This window comes from Bison bison, unplaced genomic scaffold (genome assembly GCF_000754665.1).
Source record: "Bison bison bison isolate TAMUID 2011002044 unplaced genomic scaffold, Bison_UMD1.0 scf7180017864354, whole genome shotgun sequence".
NCBI classification, from domain to species: domain Eukaryota; kingdom Metazoa; phylum Chordata; class Mammalia; order Artiodactyla; family Bovidae; genus Bison; species Bison bison.
Genome location: NW_011494926.1, coordinates 5587079 through 5608324, shown reverse-complemented (window position 1 = coordinate 5608324; position 21246 = coordinate 5587079). Strand labels below are relative to the sequence as shown.

The 21246-nt window shown below is 35.0% G+C and overlaps 1 protein-coding gene across 1 annotated transcript in view; it reads right to left on the bottom strand.

The window, feature by feature from the left end:
* The window catches only part of MYCBP2 (MYC binding protein 2, E3 ubiquitin protein ligase), a 269123-nt gene that overhangs the window by 146959 nt on the left and 100918 nt on the right, over positions 1-21246 (bottom strand). The window contains exons 18-21 of the mRNA XM_010855138.1: positions 19046-19153; positions 12298-12417; positions 11119-11200; positions 3343-3460 (exon numbers count right to left, since the gene is read on the bottom strand). Of these exons, the coding sequence (XP_010853440.1) occupies positions 3343-3460; positions 11119-11200; positions 12298-12417; positions 19046-19153 (428 nt within the window). The remainder of the gene's footprint in view (positions 1-3342; positions 3461-11118; positions 11201-12297; positions 12418-19045; positions 19154-21246) is intronic.

Sequence of the window (21246 nt, the reverse complement as noted above, 5' to 3'; positions counted from 1 at the left end):
CTTAACTGTCTAAGCATAAGAAATTGATTAAACTACTATGTGTATATACACACACACACACACAATATACTATGCAGATGTAAAATATGAATTATGAAGATCTCTATGAACTGAGAAGGAATGACTTCTAGAAGATACAGTAAAGTGAAAAGACAATGTACAGAAGAGTATATATAAAATGCTACACTTTGAAAAATAAAAACGGAGAAATAATTACATATATATGTGTATATACATATACACACATACTATATTTTTATCTATGTCAATGCAGATACAGATAGTGTGTGTGCTTATTTATTAATCTTTAAAATAATAAACACAGGAAGGAGAAACTGGAAAACAATGATCTTCATAACCAACAAGCATGGTGTGAAGGGGAGTAGGGTGCCAGAGATGAGGGAGGGAATACACTAGGGTGAGAACACCATTTTTTCACAACTTATCTTGTGGAAACATGTTAAGTTCTACACATTCAAAAACTAAAACTACATCTAAGGATGTGTGAGGAGGGATCCTTAAACTTAAAAGCAAACTGAAATGGTGCACTGGATCACAGACCACTCTGCATGGAAGTCTGAGAGCTCCAAGTTGGGAGGACACGCTAGAGGTCAGCAATTAAACCAATGACCTCTAGAAAGGCTGGGAAGACAGTTACGAGAGGCAGAGGAGGAATCTGACTCAGCGACACTCCTTTCATCCATCTCTTTTCTGCCATACCTTGGGCATTCCTGGGGAGCCTCACTCATTGTTCAAGGCTAAGTTATCTCCATGCCTAAAGGTCACCCCCCTTCTCCCCCTCCCTGAGATCAGATCTTACTCACTCTAAGGAGATGAACCCCTGTCCCAGGATAGGGTGAGACAAAAGGGACCAGGTAAAAGGTCCTGTTTTCAGGAACAAGGGAAGGAAGGTGATCCTTGACTGTTGTCACTTTTCACAAAGAATCTACTAGCTCTACCTACTTTCATCCACATTAAATAAAGTTGAAAGAAATAGAAAAGGAAAACAAACGAACCCAACTCTATTGCAAAAGAATAACATAACCCCACTGAAAGGGTATGGGGAGAAAGAACCAAGTACCTTATGAACACAGTAACTTAAGAACACAGTACCTCATGAACACAGTATTTGACTGTATACTCTCAGTCCTGGGGTAGGACAAGGTGGGGCGGGGGAGCGGGGTGGGGTAGGAGCAAGAGTGACAAATGCTGAACGCTTTTTAGGGAGTTTGTTTTTACAGTAGTGTGGGAGAAGCAAATATAAAACTATTTTAGACATATTTTAGGACTAAGTAAATGAGAAATAAATACACTGATATTGTTGGGAGCCAGGAAGAAGGGACATAAATATGAAATGGGGCAAGGTAAGAAAGAATCCTAGGGGAATGGGCTGGAGGTACCAGTGTGGACTTCTGATTTCTAGAATACACATACAGACGTATGTCTGTATGCACATACATGAGCACTGGCGATGCAGTGAGTGCACTTAGTGCTCGGCTGCTGTCTGGTAGTGCTCCCCGCTAAAAGCAACCTCGGTTTTCAGAGCAATAGCTGATTCTAGGACTCAAACAGATAAGCCTGGAACAACTTGTTACGCCAGGAAGTAAGGTAGTACTAAAAAAAATAATAAATAAAAGAGGCATGTTATCGGAACACGGGAGCCGGCATGAAGGATCTCCCACTGGTGAAATCTGAGCCAATCTAAACATTCGAATGATAAACTGAGTACAGCAATGAATAAAAAAGAAATATGCATGTCTATACCAATAATAAGATGACAAACAAATATTAAATGGACTTCTGCTTACACTAAAACCCAAAGGGCTGATAGGTGAATGTGAGGGGGTGCTGTGGTTGGAGAAATCATCATTTTTGCAACCACTATAGTAAAGACTGGTTCAGGCAAGAAGAATCAACAGATGCTAAATCTAGAGGGAAATTTGGAAGCAGGTATCTTAAAACGTAACAGTGTCAATTCAAAGACTGCTTATTAGTTTTAAGGGAAAAAATTCTAACTATGCAGTAGTGATACCAAACAAAATCCTGTAGGTGATCAAAACTTCCATCACCAGTGAGGGGCAGGCGGGCCTTCTGTGCCCTCAGGTGGCTGTGATGCCCTGAGAAGGACTCGACACCACTCATATGCTGTTTTGGTCTGGAATGCACCACCTGCATCTAAGCCCGAGGAAGTATTAGACAAACAAAAATGAGGAACGTCTTCCTGGGAAAAAAAAAAAAAGTACCACATTCTTCAAAAATGTCAATGTCATAATAAACACAGAAAAGGTGTGAAAATGTTAACAGACTAAAGGAGACTAAAGAGTCACAAGAAATAAATACAAAGCCTGATCCTAGATTGGAGAGGGGAAAAAAGTGTCAAAAAGGAATTACCAGATCAACTGACAAAACACAAAACTATTTAAGAGTAAAGGATCATGATGCATACAAGTTATTCTTAAAGGACTCAAGAAAAAAAAAAAAAGTTTTACACACACACACATACAGAGTGTGCGAGAGAGAATGAGAGCATGAGTATACAAACAGTAAAGCAAACAGATCAAAATGCTACCAACAGGTGAAGCTGATTCAAGAGTATACGGGCATTTTATACATTACTCTTATTTTTGACAATCTTTCTATAAGCTTAAAATCACTTCCAAATAATAGATTTTTAAAGTTCAGATTTACATTAAAAAAAAAAAAATCAAGAGTTGCAAACTGCATTCCAGAGACTTAGGTTATAGAGTTCTGAAGAGTTACCAATATCACAGATGGTATAGGTTTATTAGCACAGTATTATTAAGCTTTTCCTTGACTTCTCCTATGCCCAAACTATATAAAATTCTCAAGATTATTTTCTAGTTTTGAAAAAAGAGAAAGAGCAAAACAAACAGGCCAGACAGAAGTTGAGAGGAAGAGGAAAAAGTAAACTATAATTCTAAAAAAATCTAACAAGAAAACTGGGCCTTTAAAAAGTTCTAAAATAGAAATAATTCCACAAGTTAAGAAAAAAAATGATTCTTTACAAGCTAGTTGGGAAAGAAGCTTTCAATGACAGAAATAAGCTCTACTGAATGCTTAATAGACTCTGATTTGGAATAAAACATGTCCAAATCTAACACAGCTGTTAAATTTAATAAATTCTAATGCTACACTGGAGAAGAAACTAATTTCAAAGCAAAGTTCTTTCCAGTTTTGTGTACGTTGGATATGGAGACAGGAAATATGCATGTGAAATAATAATACAAGAATTTCACCGAAAACCAGAAAGAATAGCTAATGTAGACAAATTGCAAGGCAATGGTACAATGCAACATTATCAATGCTTAAAAAGTTCCTTACAGAAAAGCTTCCAAATGTGAAGACCTGTCCATCCATTAAAAGCGCTGCCGTGTGGTTACTGCCTGCGGTAACTTGTGTGCTAGGGCCTGGCAATGCTTGAACAAGAGTGGGACATCCCCTAGGTTAAAAAAAAAAAAAAAAATTTAGTCAATTTCTCTCAAGACCCAACTGAAATAAAGATCAATAAACAATGCAATAAAAAAATAGAAGAGATAAAAGGCACTAATAAGAATATTCATCAAACACTTACTTCGGTACTATATTACGCCTATCTCCAGTCTTCATATTAGGTATACAAAGATGAGAAAGACATAATCACTGACATGATGGAGATTCATAAAAAGATTTCCTGAATTTACTACTACTCTATGGACAAAGAATTATTATTTTTTCTGAAAGACTATACCTACGTTTGTTTTAAAAGAAAAAAAAATGTTAACTTATAAAGTGAATGGTAAGTCAGACAGCTCTACAAATATTTGTTAAATAAAACAAAAATCATGCATTGATTTACCCGGAATACAATCCAAGGACCACACAAAACAGTTTTATGTCTTCCTTTTTACCCTTTTCCCACTGAATTGTCAATTAACTTGTCATCTTCTTTTCTACCTTTTTCCACTGCACTTTAATTTTAGATTTTAGCATACAGAGTATCTCATGAGTCAGAACACCATATCATGAGAGGCACCACAGCAGCGGCTGCAGGCTCAGACCCTAAAGCAGACTGCCTGGGTGTGAGTCCCGGCTCCACCACGCAGCAGCAACATACCATGACTCTCAACAAGTTACTCATCCTTTTTGTATTTCAGTTTTCTCTTCTTTTACATGGAGATAAAACTAAACTGTGTTTACCCCATAGGGTTCCTATGTACAAAAAAGAAGCTCATATATGCCAAGTGCTTGGCTCAGTGATTGGTACACAGTTAGTAATTAATAAACGGTAACTATTATGACAGATGGCATCCTTGGGTTTGTCATATCTGTTCTTATAATCACCCTTATATCACCTTATTTATCCTTTATTAACCACTTTCAATAATCATTATGTATAAGAATAATCATCACTGTAGAAAAAGTCCACACATAATAGGAGAGCTCTGTTTTTGAGATGCTGTAACACTTTAAAATTTTTAAAATTACATATATTTTTAAATGGTTATTCAGGCTGCAATGAAAAATGAATTGGGAAGAGGCAAGACTAGCAGCTGGAAACCTAGTTAAAATGTTGCGATAATCTGGATGAGTTATAGTGAAGACCTGAGCTAGGAACAGCGTGAACTGAAAGGAATGTTTCGACAGCTCTGTAAGGAACAGAACTGACTAGACTCTGGAAATGGCTGATGGAGGTGGGGGTGGGTGGTGCAAAGAAGATTTTCTGCTTAAGTAACAGGTAGATGGTAGCAACATTCACTTAAGACAGAGAATAAGATCTAGGAAGACAAGGAGAGAAAAGAGATAGTTTTCACTGCAAGTTTCTTCTATAATTTAGGTAGGAACAAAGGAAGAAGAGCTCACAGAAATCTAGGACATAACAAAGAATGAACTCTGGGAAAATGTGCTGTGGAGAGAGTCATTTCAAGAAAAGAGAAATACTGTACACGCTGAATGCCTCAGAGCCAGAGACAAATGACCACTCAATTTTGCAAGAAGGAAGTCTTTGGTAGAGGTAGGTGAGACACTATGCAGCAAAGGAGGCACCCACAGAGGGGTCAGAGACTACACAAAATCCCTTCAAAATCTCAGCAGGAATGGGAACCAACAGCTAGAGGGAAAAAGAGCTGAAGGGGAAGCTCTGTCCTTTTTAAGAACTTGCATAAGTTGAAAGAGAGAGTAAAGACAGGGGATACGGTTCAGAGAGGAGACAAGAAACAGAATCAGATCCCCAAGGAAAAGGCAGAAAGGCCTCAGGGTGGGGACATGAGCAGGCCCCCTTTCAGTGTAATGTGAAGAAGGAGCGAAGAGGAAGTATGGACGCAGGCAGGTTTGTAGAGTCGCTGGGCTGAAGAACTCCCCATCTAATGTTTTCATTTTTGCTGTGACAGGAATAGAGGTCAAGGGCTAAGAGCAAGAAGAAATGAGTGAGAAGATTTGAAGATTATGCAAAGGGTATCATGGTGAATGGAAGAAAGAGAAACCTAGACCAGAAGTTTTTAACCCAGATCCAAATGACTTACAGGAATTCTAAGAGTAAGCTTCAAGAGATTTGTGAAACTTTTAATTTTATAAGCCAACTTTTAAGTGTATATCCTTATGTCTGTTTTTCTGAAGAGACAGCCCATATCCTTCATCACATTCTTGAAAGGGCTTAAATCAAATAGCTCAAAACTAGAAAACAGAGGGATCACTGCCTACTGCAGAAGGACTGACTGAATCTATAAATCATAACAATCTGTTTAAGTACAGTGATTTCCTTTTCTTCCAGAAGTCCAAGCTAGACACAGAAAATAAAAGTAGACTGATTCATGCTTGAAATTTTGTCACACCTTAGCATCAAGATCAAGAGGGTGAGAAAACTGAGGATACTGGTAAGGGTAAGGGTGAAGAAGATAAATGACAATCTCAGACTTCAGCTGTTAAGTGATACTAGAGACTAAAAAAAAAGTAGAGGGCTGCAGAGAATGAGTACTGATACAATCAAACACCAAGTAAAGCAATGCTAAGTAACAGAAGAAAAATTTGTCATCAGATTATGTGTTGTTTAAAATGAAATATTCTGAGTTAGAGCTATCCATTGTGGGTCCTGGGAATGACCTCCATGAATATGGAAGTAAGGTTCACTAGATCTAACTAAGGTGTCAAGGTGACTGTATTGTACAGGACCATTCAGGAGCATGGTAGGACTCAGATTGGGAAAACACTGTGAAAACTACATTTTCAAAGAATGGCAGGCGGGGACTAACAGCAAGATGTGTAGTAACAAAAGCGGAGGAAAGCAGAATGGCTCTGCCTCCAAGGAGTAGTCGTTTCTACCTGAGGACACAATAGAATGGCTAGACTGAGTTGTTCTCAAATCTGAGGTACCATGAGCTTTCACAATAATCAATTACCATGCCAAAGGACAGTGTGGTGAACTATAGGGCTTCCCTGGTGGCTGTCAGTAAAGAATCTGCCCTTAATGCAGGAGACCACCTACAGTGCAGGAGACTTGGGTTCTATCCCTGGGTTGGGAAGATCCTCTGGAGTAGGAAATGGCAACCCACTGTGGAATTCCTGCCTGGGAAATCTCACGGACAGAGGAGGCTGGCAGGCAACAGTGCACAAGGCTGCTGGAGTTGGACATGACTGAGCAACTAAACCACCACCAAAGCCCTCACAGAAATGTCCGGTTTGATTCAAACAAAGAATTATTGGGAAAGTTCCTGTAACTGTTGATCTATTTGCAGTTTATGTGGCATTTTCATATAAAATATATCACTGATTATCAAAATAATTCTATGTATACATCTGATGTGCTTTAAAAAGGATTCTCCCAAAGTTGGTGGCATTTCTTCTAATAAACTCTTTCATGATACTAGAGTCCATTTATTAAATTATTTGGTAAACAGAGGAAGAACTGGAAACAAAAATTATGTCTGTTATGTGTATGCATACCAGGCATTTTGCAGACACTATATTAATTCTTTAACAATCCTATGGGATTATTTAAACTAAGGCTTAGTAAATTACAGTTACCTAGTTGGTAAGAGATGAAACAAAGACCTAAACCTCGTCTAAATGGTTCCAGACACCATGATGTGCAGCATACTAACACAGAAGGAGGATTTATTAAAGCAAGGAAAAGATGAAACTCAAAAACATTAGAAGTATCAAGATTCTACTGGAAAAAAAAAGAATAAAGGCATCTAAATTATACAGTCTCTTTCCCAACATCCAGGTTTAAGTTTACAGAAAATTGTAAAAGAATTTGTAATTCAGAGATTTAGAAGTATACTGAAGAATATAAAAAAAAAACAAAAAAGAGGGCTGAGTCATGAGTGAATGCATAAAAATCCTCAGAAGCTTTTCGACAATCCCTTTTAAAACCAGCAACAGTAACAGCCAACATTTATTGAGCATTTACTATGAGCTAGGCGCTTGTGCTAAGAAAACAACACGTATTATCTCCCTGTATTCTCACAACAACCTTCTGAGAGAAATATCTATTCCCATTTAAGAGGAAGAAACTGAGCCACAAAACAGTTAACTAATTTGGCCAAGGTCACACTGGCACCAAGTGACAAAACCAGGCTCGGTGATTCTGGCAGGATAACACATGAAATAAAGAGAACACCAATAACGTGTTTCTACCTTCAGCACATGCACACTACAATATTTATCTTACATTCATCACACATTACTAATGTGTGCTATACAATAAATTTCAGTTAAAAACACTTGATTACAAGAAACTTTAAAAAAAAAACACCTTCCAACTCTCTTTCAACAAAATATTTATAAATGGTTTGCTTTGTGGTAAGTTAGTTAATAGGTATACTATTGAGGCGTTGTTCCCTCCATACACATGGCCAACTCCTTTTGGAATCTGTAACAGTTCCTGACTCCTGCCTTCCAAACCCCACACAGATCCAGACAAACAGAGTAACTAGAACGTTTACAGCACATATGGTTTTGACTGCTTTTCGTTTAATCCACCAGGTACAACTTTTAGGCCATATTTCATTGCATGCCCCAGCTTGACACTCCCCACAGCGCATGGAATCAGCCTTCCAGTGACAACTCAATCAACAGAACCAGGAGTGAAAATTTACATGTTGGGAAAGAACAACTTTGGGCAGTTAAGACAAATCCCACCAGAGTTTAATCTCCTTAAAAAACCCTAATTATTTAAACTTCAACATTAAAAGCTATCCTAGTTCATGAAGATATAGTCAAACTATTAAAAATACTTAGCATATTGCTAAGATACTGTCGCCTGAGCAAGTCACTGCAAGGCAAGGTATAGTGCTCGGTGGGTGATAATCAGGACCAGGAGGCAATGTTTTTAGGTACCCTCTTCATTTGAAAAGCTGACGTGAGGTCCTTCCCTTTCATAAACAATTAAACCTCAAGGAGGGGTGGCAGAGTCTTGCACTAATTCTGTTCATTCTTCACACAGCACAGTCACCTGAGGGTTGCAATTTAATCATAGATATGATTTTCACTACTTCCCTCCCACTCAGTCAGGACCAGGAAACACAGCTATCTGTTAACTCTTTTCTGTGGAATGACATCCAAGTACAAAGTCTGATTTGTGAAGACGTGTCCCCTTGCTGCACACATGACTGATTGCTCTCTCATGTCTAACTGTAAAGCACCTTTCCCAGGTTATGTCATGACTCACAAAATAACTGCCAGCTAAGTAACAGTGCAAAAATGATGATGATGATGGTAATAATAATAAATCTTCTTCTGGGTCATGAATCTTCTGTGAGAAACAGAACAAAAAGCTTCCAAATTCTTCTCCCAACATATTACAAGCCCTGTCTCAGTCTCCGCAAGACTGATGGTCATTAACCTGTGAAACAAAATATCTGCTGCCTTCTAAAGCCTGTAACATAACTGCTCAACCCTGCAAAACCACTGATACTCTGTGATATCCAATGCCCAATATATAAATGCCATATCCAGTGACATTTGGTAAAGTAATTCTGTTAAAAACTTTTTGCTCTTTCCAAGCACAATACTTGTCACTAAGATTGTGCTGGTTTTATAAATGTCTTAACAAGTATCAAATGTATGCTTCACTTGTTGAACTCAATGATACCTCAATCATCTCTTTGCATTACTAACAGCATTCATCAAAGCAACTAAGGACATTCCTTTCATCCTCATTTTGTGTGCGCTGCACTGCACATAGGTCTGACCGTGCCCTCTAGGATGGACAGTGTTTCCTTAATCCCGGAGGCACACTAGAGCATCAAGAGCTTTTAAGGAAAAAGTGATGCTAGCATTCTATCCAACCCTTGTGGCCACCATCTCCCACTCTGAATGCCCACCTCTCCACAAATGCCTCTTAAAAATTCTAGACTTAGAATCCAGGTGTAGTATTTTTAAAGTCCCCCAAGCAACTCCACTGTGCAGCCAGGATTAAGGATCACTGGTCTTTACTATGTAAATGGTATCATCCCTGCCACAGTAATGCAGTCATTTCAGAATAAAGTAAAAATTCTGGATTTTATTTAATGACTGGAGTGACTCAGTGTATGTGAGTGAGAAATCATGCAGTTCCAATTGATTCTGGCAGGTACCTTATGAATACATGGAAGAATTAGGCAAGAGCAGAGAGACAAAAAGAAAGGAGGTTCTGTGGCAGACTGGACTGGTGAGTCATGTCTAGCCTGAAACGGCCCTGTATCTCCCAGACTTACAAATAAACCTGGTATCAGTGATGGGCAGCCACACATGGGGGCCATTCAGATCCTGAAGACCACCTGCTGCAGGGGGACAAGTGACTGACAGGCGATGTTTCCTTGGGTCCACGAGGCCATTCTTCCCCTGGGAAGCTACCAGCTTGTGACTGAGCTGTGAAGGATGAAAGCTGGCCCGTCCTGCCCAATGTCGAACTCTTCCAAAAGTCACCTTGGCTTGAGGACACCCCACTGGCCTGGCTAAAACTCAGTCAGAAATGCACTGTAACCTAACTCTTCCTGTCCCATTCTTCTTCCCTCTTTCCTTTCACAGGGGTCAGACCTACCTCAGGCTGATTCCTGTTCTCTTCCCTTTCACAGCAGTTTGCTATCAATAAACCCTCTGTACATCTAATCCTGCTTTAGCATCTTCTTGGAAGACGTGAGCTAATAAAGATGAATTTTCTATACTTCTAACCCAAAGCACTCTCATTGTATTAAGCAGATATGGACTCAGCTGCTGTGATGAAAGTCAAGAAACCAGGACTTAAACAAATAGAACTTCTCTCTCAGGTAAGCACCCAAGTATAAGGAGCTGTTGTAGACATTCCATGGTGTCAGGGACCCAGACTGTTTCTATCTTGTGGCTCTGCCATTCTCAATACACAGTTTCTAACTTAGGACTGCTGTGATGACTTCTCCAGCTCCCATTACCAGGCATGGACTCCAGGCAGCAAGCAGGGAGGGGAGACAGAGAAATGGAAGAGTGTCCCCCCCTCCCTTTAACAGTGACCCAGAACGGCACACAGCACTGTAGTTCACACGGCCATACCTTGCTGCAATGGAGGCGGGAAAATGAAGCCTTTAGTTTCATGGTTATGTCATCAACTCAAACCTTATTACCAAATGAGGTAGGGAAGAATGAATAATAAAATATGTCCAATAGTCTCTACCACAATTAGTTCTTCACTATTCTAGATAACTCAAAACAGTTTCTCTGAGTGACCATTTTGTTTGAAAATTATTCAAAAACTTTGATGACATCATGTTAATATTAGACTAAAATTTAAAAATAGATAACATCAAGGAATATGAATATATCCTTTGCTGATTTATTACAATGCAATTTGGGAATAGTCACTGTCTTTTCTATTGCCATGAACAGCCTTTAAGAAGATATTAAATCTGAAGAATATAGTGTGATTTCCTGATAATCATAATTGCTCTTACATTTTAAATGTATAAAATGTAAATCAACTTTTCTCCTAAAACATAAAATCATTTGTCCGCACAAAATCAAGAACCACCAATAATTTACAGGCCACACTTTCCAAAACAGTAGTATAAATACTATATCAAGTGTAGAAATATATATTTACAAAGAAAAAAGGAAAAAAGGAAAGAAAGGAAGGAAAAAAAAACACTTTCACGCAAGATGTTAAAGTACCTGGAATTGACATCTCCATGTCCGAGCTGCCCATGTTGCCCGTACCCAAATGTGTAGACGTCGCCATTTTCCATTAAAACCACTGAAATCAAATTTCAGAGCTTTATTTTTTCATTATACGCATTTTATATTTCTATCACAAGTATACTGAAAGCAGTTCAAGTTTCACTATTTTTAAAATTTTAAAAATTTGTAGAGCCATTAAGAATAGGCAATAGAAGCAAAGACATTTATATTTAATGAGAAACAATATAATTTTAGTTCTCTAAAATATTTTTGTTGTTATAAAAATACATAATGTTTTTAAAACATACACTTTAAACTTATAAATGCCATTTAATAACACTAACATTTAATAAAACATTGGTCTGAGTCAACTGTTAAGTCTTTTTATAATGAGTAACTACATACAAAATACCCTCTCCTATCTAGGATAATTACATATATGTAGAGGGTCTGAGCTCTGCACAATTATGTACAACATCAGTATGTCTGTCAGAACTTTAATATCTTTCAATGTCAATCTGTCAATATCTTACCAAATAAGGAAATATATTGAACAACAAAGAAAGAATTTTTTATTTTTATAAAGGTTGAATAGTACAACTTAAGCTATATAACCCAAATACTAATGATTTAGTAGGAACTGAAATACTTTCTACATTTAAAAAAAGTTTTCTAATTTAAAAATTGATATTTTCTTATAAATATTGCATAATAAAGCTGAAGTAAGATGTATGGTTTTTGCAAATGCTTTAACAACAGATAAAATTTTACATTTATAAAATTAATACACTGTACTGGTACAAAATAGTTTTAAAATTATGTTTTAAAAAGCTCTCAATAAAGTAATTTATGGATGCACATTTCCCACTGAACAGTAACAAAGCTTATGTACAGCTTATAAAAAAATTAGAAAATTATAGTTTAAAATTATCTTCAGGAATTTCATGACTTGAATTATAAAATCAGTCCATCAGAAGACAAATAAGAAGTCAGATCTCTAGACAATCATTCCACAGATTTAAAAAGGATTGTCTAATAAATATGCTTTCATAAATTTGAGAGACGCTATAGCTTTGACACACGGTTAACAGGCTACATTTGTCTAAACTAAACAAACAGGCTATTCAACACAATTGTAAAAATGCAGTTATACCCTAAAGTTCCAGCTGCTACCTGAGTGGTGAAATCCACAGCTGACTTGTACTGCCCGGAGCTCACAGTCAAATCGCACGGAGCCTGGAGGGTATGTTGTGATTTTGCTTGCATCCTTTTCTCCTCGTTCTCCACTTCCATCTGCAAGTGTTATAATTTGTAATTAAGCCATGACTCATCTTCAAAATAAAATTTTAAATCAGTTTACTATGGAAAAACAGGAGAAAATGTTAAAAGGAACAAGCGAGAAGGATCTGTAGCTGTTAGAAGTGATAGATCAAGAATCTACCTGCAAAGAAGCCCATTTTGAAAATATAACCTATATATTTCTGTTGGCAAAATACTACTAAATCAGTAAAAACACAGATAAGGCCTGGTTACAGATAAAGCCTTTTAATCTAATCAGTTATGTGATGTAAATGGGTCATTGAGTTATAGAAATAACAAAATTCTACATGTAAAAGTTTATATGGGAAATTTTAGTTTGTATAAAAAATAACTGCATGCAAAGTCATTTAACAACTGTTTTAAATTTAGTGATACTGTTAGTGCTAGTCATTAAAAAAAAAAAAAAAAATTCTAGCTGACTTGCAAATCACTTAGATTTCCCAAACACATCTTAGGAAGACTACTCTGTCCACCAGTATTGCTAAACTCAGTTGAACCTTAAAAAATTTATAAAGATCAAATAGTTTTATCCAATTATTGTAGTTAAATGGTTTCCTGTCAATCATTTCATCTGTCCCACCTTGACCCTCAGCCAGTCTGCTTTGTGGATTTCTTCTGGCCCCCAACCCCAACTCTCAACCAGACCCTCTGCTTTTATTCCTTCTTTCTTCCCTTCTTCTTAAATTCCCTACCATAAACTTGCTTTAAGACCCTCCCTCCCCCCTGGTTTCTACATTAACTTTAAATATTTTAGCATTTTAACTATAAAATTTAAAAACACATTCCAGAACATAACAACTTTCTCTGGAATGTGTAAATAAGAAAAGTAACTGAACTTTCCTAGCCTAATACTACAGATGAACTAATATGACTTCTATATCATCAAGATTCAAATTCCTTACACATGGAATAAATGTAAATCTGAAAAGAATTTCAGGTCAACTAGCCTAAGTTAATTGCTTTGTGATACAGTAAATCTAAGTAAGTGTCTATAATATGCAGATACACGTGTGGATCTACAGACACACATTTTAAGATAATTCTGTATTTTCACTGCCCATTTTAGAATACTAAACAGAATAATATCATTTCATGTTCATGTACACTTTCCTTACTCTAATATTTCTAATCTTAGTAATATCCAAGGTAAGACAAAACTGGCCTAAATTACGAGTTCCATTTCTATAACTAAATGACTTAAGCATTTTAAAAAGCTTTAAACTCTTTACAACACTAGGACAGTAAAACCTCACTAATTCGGAATAACACATGGCATATATGACTTACTGGAAAGGTCTTAATTACAGAACATTTAAATAAAAATTGTTTTATTACCTTCAAGCAGAACAGATTATAGATTAAACTAAATGCTACAATAAATAAAATGTGGTTACCTACATTATAATTCAAAATAGGCCTATATTACATAAAAATGTACCATAAACATGAAAGTCCTTTAACATACAAGAATTAATTGCTGGACCCAGAGGCTGAAGGCACGCTGAAGGAATCCTTCATTTCTTGAGCCCTTGGTTTGAAAAGCTAGTGATTTTAGACAGGTTTCCCCTTAAAAGTATGGCCCTGAAAATTCAGAGGAAGAAGTTATTTTGAATTTTTACTCAAAAAAAAATCACAAATACTGCATCTGAAGTATCATAAATTCTGAATTAGTGAGAGGTTTTACTATAAAAGGATAAAGAATAATGATTCCTCTTTTGCTAAATAATCTAATATAGGTTTGCCAATTAAATCTGCAAGAATGTGTACTTGTGTATGGGATTAAAAAAAAAATCACATTTAGTTTCACTCTATCCAAAATGCAATATACTTTTAGTTCAAAGACTCTTCATCCTGGAAAGATAGTGGAATAGTAAAGTATAAACAAGGGCCTACCCAAAAAGTAATAAGCATCTTCCAAAGACTATTTATATAAGATGACAGATACATAAAAACTTTACAGCTTTATCTCAACTGGTAAAAAATATTTCATTATTAAAACCAACTCTGATTTATCATAGAAGACAAACTGTGTTCATTTAATTGTGCCAGACCTAACTATATTCAATGCTATACTTTAATTTCAGTTTCTATAAATTTATTAATGCCTAGTTAAAGCTTTCACCTTTGAATTTGGCATTTTGCCCTCTCTCTTGAATATAGAGATTAAATATAGATACAAACCCCACAATAGAGACACAGCATCAGGGAAAGAGGGAAAAAATGCCTAGTAATTTACTGATTAAAATCACAGCGATTAAATGAGTAGTAATGACTCTCATTTAGAAATAAAAAAATAATACTAGAAATATTTTGTTCATCTAAACAAAACTTTTATCTATAAAAATGATTTGTCAATTATTATAGATGGTGAAATAAGAAAAAAATAGGGATGAAATTCTTGATCACTAGCAGCAGCAGTGACAGAGGTTTTAATATTTGTATCTGGAATTTTATGTCAGTTAAAAAAATAAGTACAATTCTAATAATTTAGAAATTTACAAAAGTTTATCAAAGCAAAAGATACCTAACCAGTCAAGAGTATAGTGCAAATTCAAAAATTAGGAAGTGAAATTTAGCAAGATTAATCCTGCTCAAATTCATTATTCAGAAAAGTATTAATGAAGAGAAATAAAATAAACCTCAGATTTTTAGGAAAGTTAGGCCTAAATATTCTTATAATTGCCCATTTAAGCACATCTATCTTTTCCCTAATGTGAATATGCTCATACATATATCATGTGATATTAAAACTCTGATAGCTGTAAAGTTTTGTCTCTAAAATATGGTATGTATATATACATTATATATGCTTATTTGTGTACACACACAGAGGAAAGAAGATTCAGTATCTAAAAGACTCTACCCTTAATTTTAATTTAAATCTATACTTTTTGGCTAATCTTATAAGCATGCATATTGCTGAATGTATCACAGAAACAGTGAGTACTTGGAACAAAATCACTAAAATAAAACAGCAAAGCAGTAGTAATATCAATTTGCTAAGTATCTCTGCCTAAACACTGAAAATTTAAATAGCACAGTAGATAAGTGTTTTTGGGCGCTGGAACCTAAGAGACTTGGATTGGATTCCTGGCTCTATATATTCATTTGCCAGTTTTATGAAAACTGGATGCTGGATCTTCTCTCTCTTTTAAAAAATTTTTCTTTTTAAATTTTGATATTGGATCTTTTTAAGTTTTAGTTTTCCCATCTATAACAACATGGCACATTACATCACAAGGTTCTTGTGAGAAATAAGTACAATAATGTATGAAAAGTGCTCAGTCAATATTCACTACTGTTGCTCCCCCTAATCAATTTAGTAATCTGATGATATAGATGTCGTTATTCCATTTTGCAGTTGGGAAAACCAAGGCTTTAGAGTGGTTAAGTAGCCAGCCCAAAATAATAAATAGTAGAGCAGCTTTAGAAATTGATCAAAAATAAGGGTCACATATTTTACCACCATCAAATGGCTGACATCTTAAATCTTCTGATAAAATAAACTAATCACACATTTAACAAACCTCAAATTTTGTACCTTTAAGATAATTCTAAAAGAGAAAGCAAAGAATTCAATTGGAAAAATTTAAGCTACTATTCATGAAGAATTTTTATTTGCAAAGAATATATATATATACACATATATATACACACATATATATCAATTTAATTTTCATATCAACATATTCAGTTTGGAATTATTATTCCTATTTTTGAGATAAGGAAACTGCAACCAAAGAGGTTAAGAAATTTATGAATGGCCACACAGTTGTAGGAAATGAAAAACAGGATTAAAACTGAGGCCTAATTCCAAAGGCCATACTTCCATTACACCATACCACTTCTCTACAGAAAATAGGTGTAAAACACAGAGATGATTTTGTGAGTGCCTTCAGATTTTCATGTCAGTCACTTCTAGACTATCTCTAAAACAATTCGAATGTTCCTAACGAAGAGTAGTACACTAAAATTTTTTTTTCTATTTAAGGCACTGAATAGCTGAAACAAATGTTAATTCAGCTGTTTATAATCTATAGTTACATTCTTTAAATACTATATGTTATATGGATTATATGTTCTATGTATTGATTCAGTCTTACACACTACTGGCCTCTGGTCAAAATCTGCCTGAAAATTTGACAGATCCTGGGACCTTCTCTGAATTCTCTCCAATCAGCCAGAAGCTCTCCAACTTTCCATCTTAGAACTCACTCCTGTTTACAATAAATCCATAGTTCTTACCCTCCACACACCCCCACAAGAAAGTCACAGTCTACAGGATTTAAATCATTATTATCCTACAATCTGTACCACCAACATAATTAAAATGTAAGGTAGAACACAGCAATTAATACAGTGACTTTCTCAGTGGAAGATAAATAGAGTAAGACCCAAGAGGAAAAACAAATTTACACAGGAAAAGAAATTTATTAAAAGATTATAACTATATGCAGCAAGAGTAAAAGCAGTGCCTGGCAAGGGGGTTAAATGATAGGGACAGAAAATGCAAAGGGAGCAACAAAAAGCAAACCTGTGGGTTTACAGTGAGTGGTAAGTTAATACCTTCCACATAAAATGGAACACCATTTGATAAAATATTACTCACACTTTAAAGTCGTTTGGTGGTAAAGAAATGAAACTATTTCACTCTATAAAACCATACAATCTGATGATTAAAAAAAAAAAAATGGCCCTACACTGTAATACTACAAAATCAGTCCTTCCAAAGAGGTTGCTACAGTCTCATAAAAATAACCCCGTTAAGTTGAAAAGTTTCTATAGCTAATCAGTGCAACATCATAAAAAGTCTGTTTTAAAACTCTAACCTTGGTCTTCTTTAGCATTTATTTTACATTCTGGAAAAAAAAAAAAAAACACAAAGATGACTGTCTATAACATACTAACATGGAGCTGAAAAAGTTTTAAACTGCTTATTGAAATGTAAATAGTGAACCTCAGGTAAAGTATTGGACAACTCTACTTTCATATAATTGGTGAGAAAAAGACCTGATAAAAGCTTCTCTAATACTGATGCTAAGTCACTTCAGTCGTGTCCGACTCTGTGCAACCCCGTAGACGGCAGCCCACCAGGCTCCCCCATCCCTGGGATTCTCCAGGCAAGAACACTGGAGTGGGTTGCCATTTCCTTCTCCAATGCATGAAAGTGAAAAGTAAAAGTGAAGTTGCTCAGTCATATCTGACTCTTAGCAACCCCAAGGACTGCAGCCTACCAGGCTCCTCTGTCCATGGGATTTTCCAGGCAAGAGTACTGGAGTGGGTTGCCATTGCCTTCTCCGTCTCTAATACTGGCATAGTGGAAAATATGAGATCAGAAATTCTGGCAGTAACTAAAATAATTTGCATAGCATACCCCAAATAGTATTGCTTAGATTTAAATATTAATGGCACTGTTAAGAGCATCCAGTAAACAAAAGAATCACAAATTTTACTATGGTTAATCACATTAGATTTAAACTAATCTCAATTTTTTTTCCTGCAGAATATAATTTGAATAGTTCTTTATTTGTGGTTTAACTAAAAACAGGGGTTTGTTTTGTTTTGTGTTTTTGCCTTGAGTGACAAACTGACAGACTGAAACAGGCAAATAAAAATAAAATGGATTACAATATATTGCATGTGAAAGTTTAAAAATAAAATTCGTCTGTAACAGTTCAGTAGCCCTCCCCCCAAAAAGAGAAAATATTACTTAGATTAACTTGCACAGAATATGTGTTTTTAAAATCTGCTCTACTTTGCAGGGTTCATTTCAGGCATTTAAGAAAATACTAAATCTAAGTTGTACTACTCCAAGAGTGGCTGGTTCACATGCCAGGATTCAAGGCAGAATTTATACATAAATTTGTAAGTTCCCTGCATTAAATTCTTTCCTGATCTTAGTTGACCCATAATTTCTTGTTTAAACAAATCTTGCTTTAGGAATATTTTTAATTAATCTAGAACTCAAATCTCAAACAATTATACGGCAAGATATTGCCAGTCACTCAAGATTTGTTGAGACCTATGAGTTTCTGAGGACTAGAGTAGGTCTACTCTTTACTGACATCTATCACTTTTAAACCTCAAATATCAAATAAATCATGTGTATTATATATATAAACTTTTATATTAAAACAAATGAAGCATCATAGAGGTTAAGTCATTATCACTTTATACACTGAATTTAGCAATTCTGTTAATTCTGAAGCACATGAACAGCATTAAAAAAAGAAAAAAGGATTGCAAAATGCCAGGTGACAGTCATCTAACAGTAGATAATAAAGTATATAAAACAGAGAGCCGTAATTATTTTTTCCACCTTTCCTTAACCTTAGGAAATTTGAAAAGAAATGGAAAAGAAAAAGATACATTGTAAAATGTCTTCTTTTTATTAAAGTTAGCAAAAAAAAATACAGTGAAATAAGATTGACAGTCATTGACAAATAGTACACTTTCAGCATGTTCTTTCTCCTCAGGCTATATAACAATGAGAGAAGCAAAGTAGAAGAATTAGGTTTGTGCATTTTCCCAGAGGCAATACTCAAATAAGTGGAAGAAGTTGGGAAAGCATCCCGCCTAGTTGAGAAGGAAGACCAAATACCTTTGTGCTTGTCCCGCTTATGCTTTAGCTGTGCTGGATGGGATCTGAGTCTGGCTAGAGCCTGTTCTCGGTGGTTCATAAAAATAGGACCAGCAAATACAAGGGGGCCTGAGGAGAAACATTTTGTATGTGCATAGAGAAGCTCACAAAATAAAAACACTACAATGAACAAAAGTAATTCAAACCAAAAAGCATGGAAATTAAAGTTTGGGACATCATTCTTTTCTCCCAAGTCCCCTCCATTAACTTCCCGCTCCCAACCATAACCTATTCACCATTCCACACACAAGTTTTAGTATCTTAAATACAGTTAATAAAGTACAAATTTTAATCTTTTATACTTATAATATTACTAGGTAGTTACTAATAGTCTCAAATAGATAGATAATCAGAAATTTCAAACAGAATAAATCAAATTTTCCTACAAATCTTTTAACATCACATATATTCACGCTTAGTAAACCATATATTCATTAAAAATAAATATATTTCCTTTTAAAATACCAAAAACCAACTCAGTCTTAAATTAATGATTAAAGTTTAACAAGGTCTTCAAGATTTAATATGCATGCTAATCTTGATATAAAACCAAGAGATTACTAATTTAACTACATTTTGTCAAAGAAAACAGGTTGTCAAAAACAAAACAAAAAATTCTTATGATCTGAGATACACATATTTATATACATACACATTTATATCACATATATACACATATAAATGTGTATGTATATATACATACACATTTATATCACATATATATCATATATATATTTATATCACATATACACATGCATACGTGTGTGTATATATATATGTAAAATCATTGCTTTATAAAAATAGTATTTTGTAAGCTGTATTTTATTTTCTAAAAAGATAAATCCAACTTTATGTATGATTTCTGTAACCACATACACAAAATCAGACACAAGGATAAGCTCAATTTCACACTGATGATAAAGAAGGGAATCTAAACCCAGTTACATTTTTGAAACATTAACCATTCTCTCATAAAATGATTTCTTTCTGAAGCCCCTCTATGTACATAACACTATACACTGACAAAGATTACAGTCATTTCTACTTATGTAAGAAAAAATTTATAGCCAAATTAATTTCAGTAAAATTCAAAAACTGTTTTCCCCATTACTGTTTAGCTTGAAAATAAAATTTTATACCTTAAAGTTTTAGTTCTTTTATTATAGAACAGAACTACAGTTTCCTTGAGCTTTAGCAATATCAAAAATGCTTACAAATTGCAAAATAGTAAATTTGACAGTTAAGGAGTTACCGATATTTGAAAAGGAAATTGACAGTATATACACACTGAACATTTTAAATTAAATTTCTTTGTTATTCTCTATAGATCTTTAGCTATAACTAATTGTTCTAACAATGGACAAAGTTAAACTATTGCTCTGTAATAAACTTTGAAAAATGTCATGTTAAATACCAAAATACCCTGCATTAAACATTAAAAATGGGTAGAAAAATATTTTTAAATTATGTCTCTGGATACAGGAAAAAACATAAGCAGCATCAATTCAATGAAACACCAAGAATAATACATCCTATGATTACTACAGATAGAAATATGCTAATTTAATGCTAATAGAAGAGTTAAATATTATTTTCCAGTAACACAGTATCAATCATTTTCAAACTAATATTATATAAACTAAAGAAGAAGAAGTAGAAGAAGTGAAGTCGCTCAGTCGTGTCCGACTCTTTGTGACCCCATGGCCTATAGCCTATCAGGCTCCTCCGTCCATGGGATTTTCCAAGCAAGAGTACTGGAGTGGGTTGCCATTTCCTTCTCCAGAAGCTTCACCTTTAAAATGTAACAAAATGAGACACATTTCAAGTAAGAACATGTTCTTATCCATATGCCCTATTTTCCAACTGATTTAAACAGATGATATAAATCACTCTAAAAAAGTATATAAGACACTAACTACACAAAAGAATTGCAAATATTAAAATAACAATAATATTAAGCTGTATTACCATTTTATAATTCCTATGGTCTGCCTGAGATACTAATTCTTTCAGAAAAACATTATACCCATAATATTCATAGTTCTTTAGCTTCTCATAAATTAAAACTTTTTAGAGACCTTTCTGTACATAAACACAGAAGGCCTACAAGCAATCACACATAGAAAGTACACCATTCAAACTCAACTTAAGTTACCATTTAT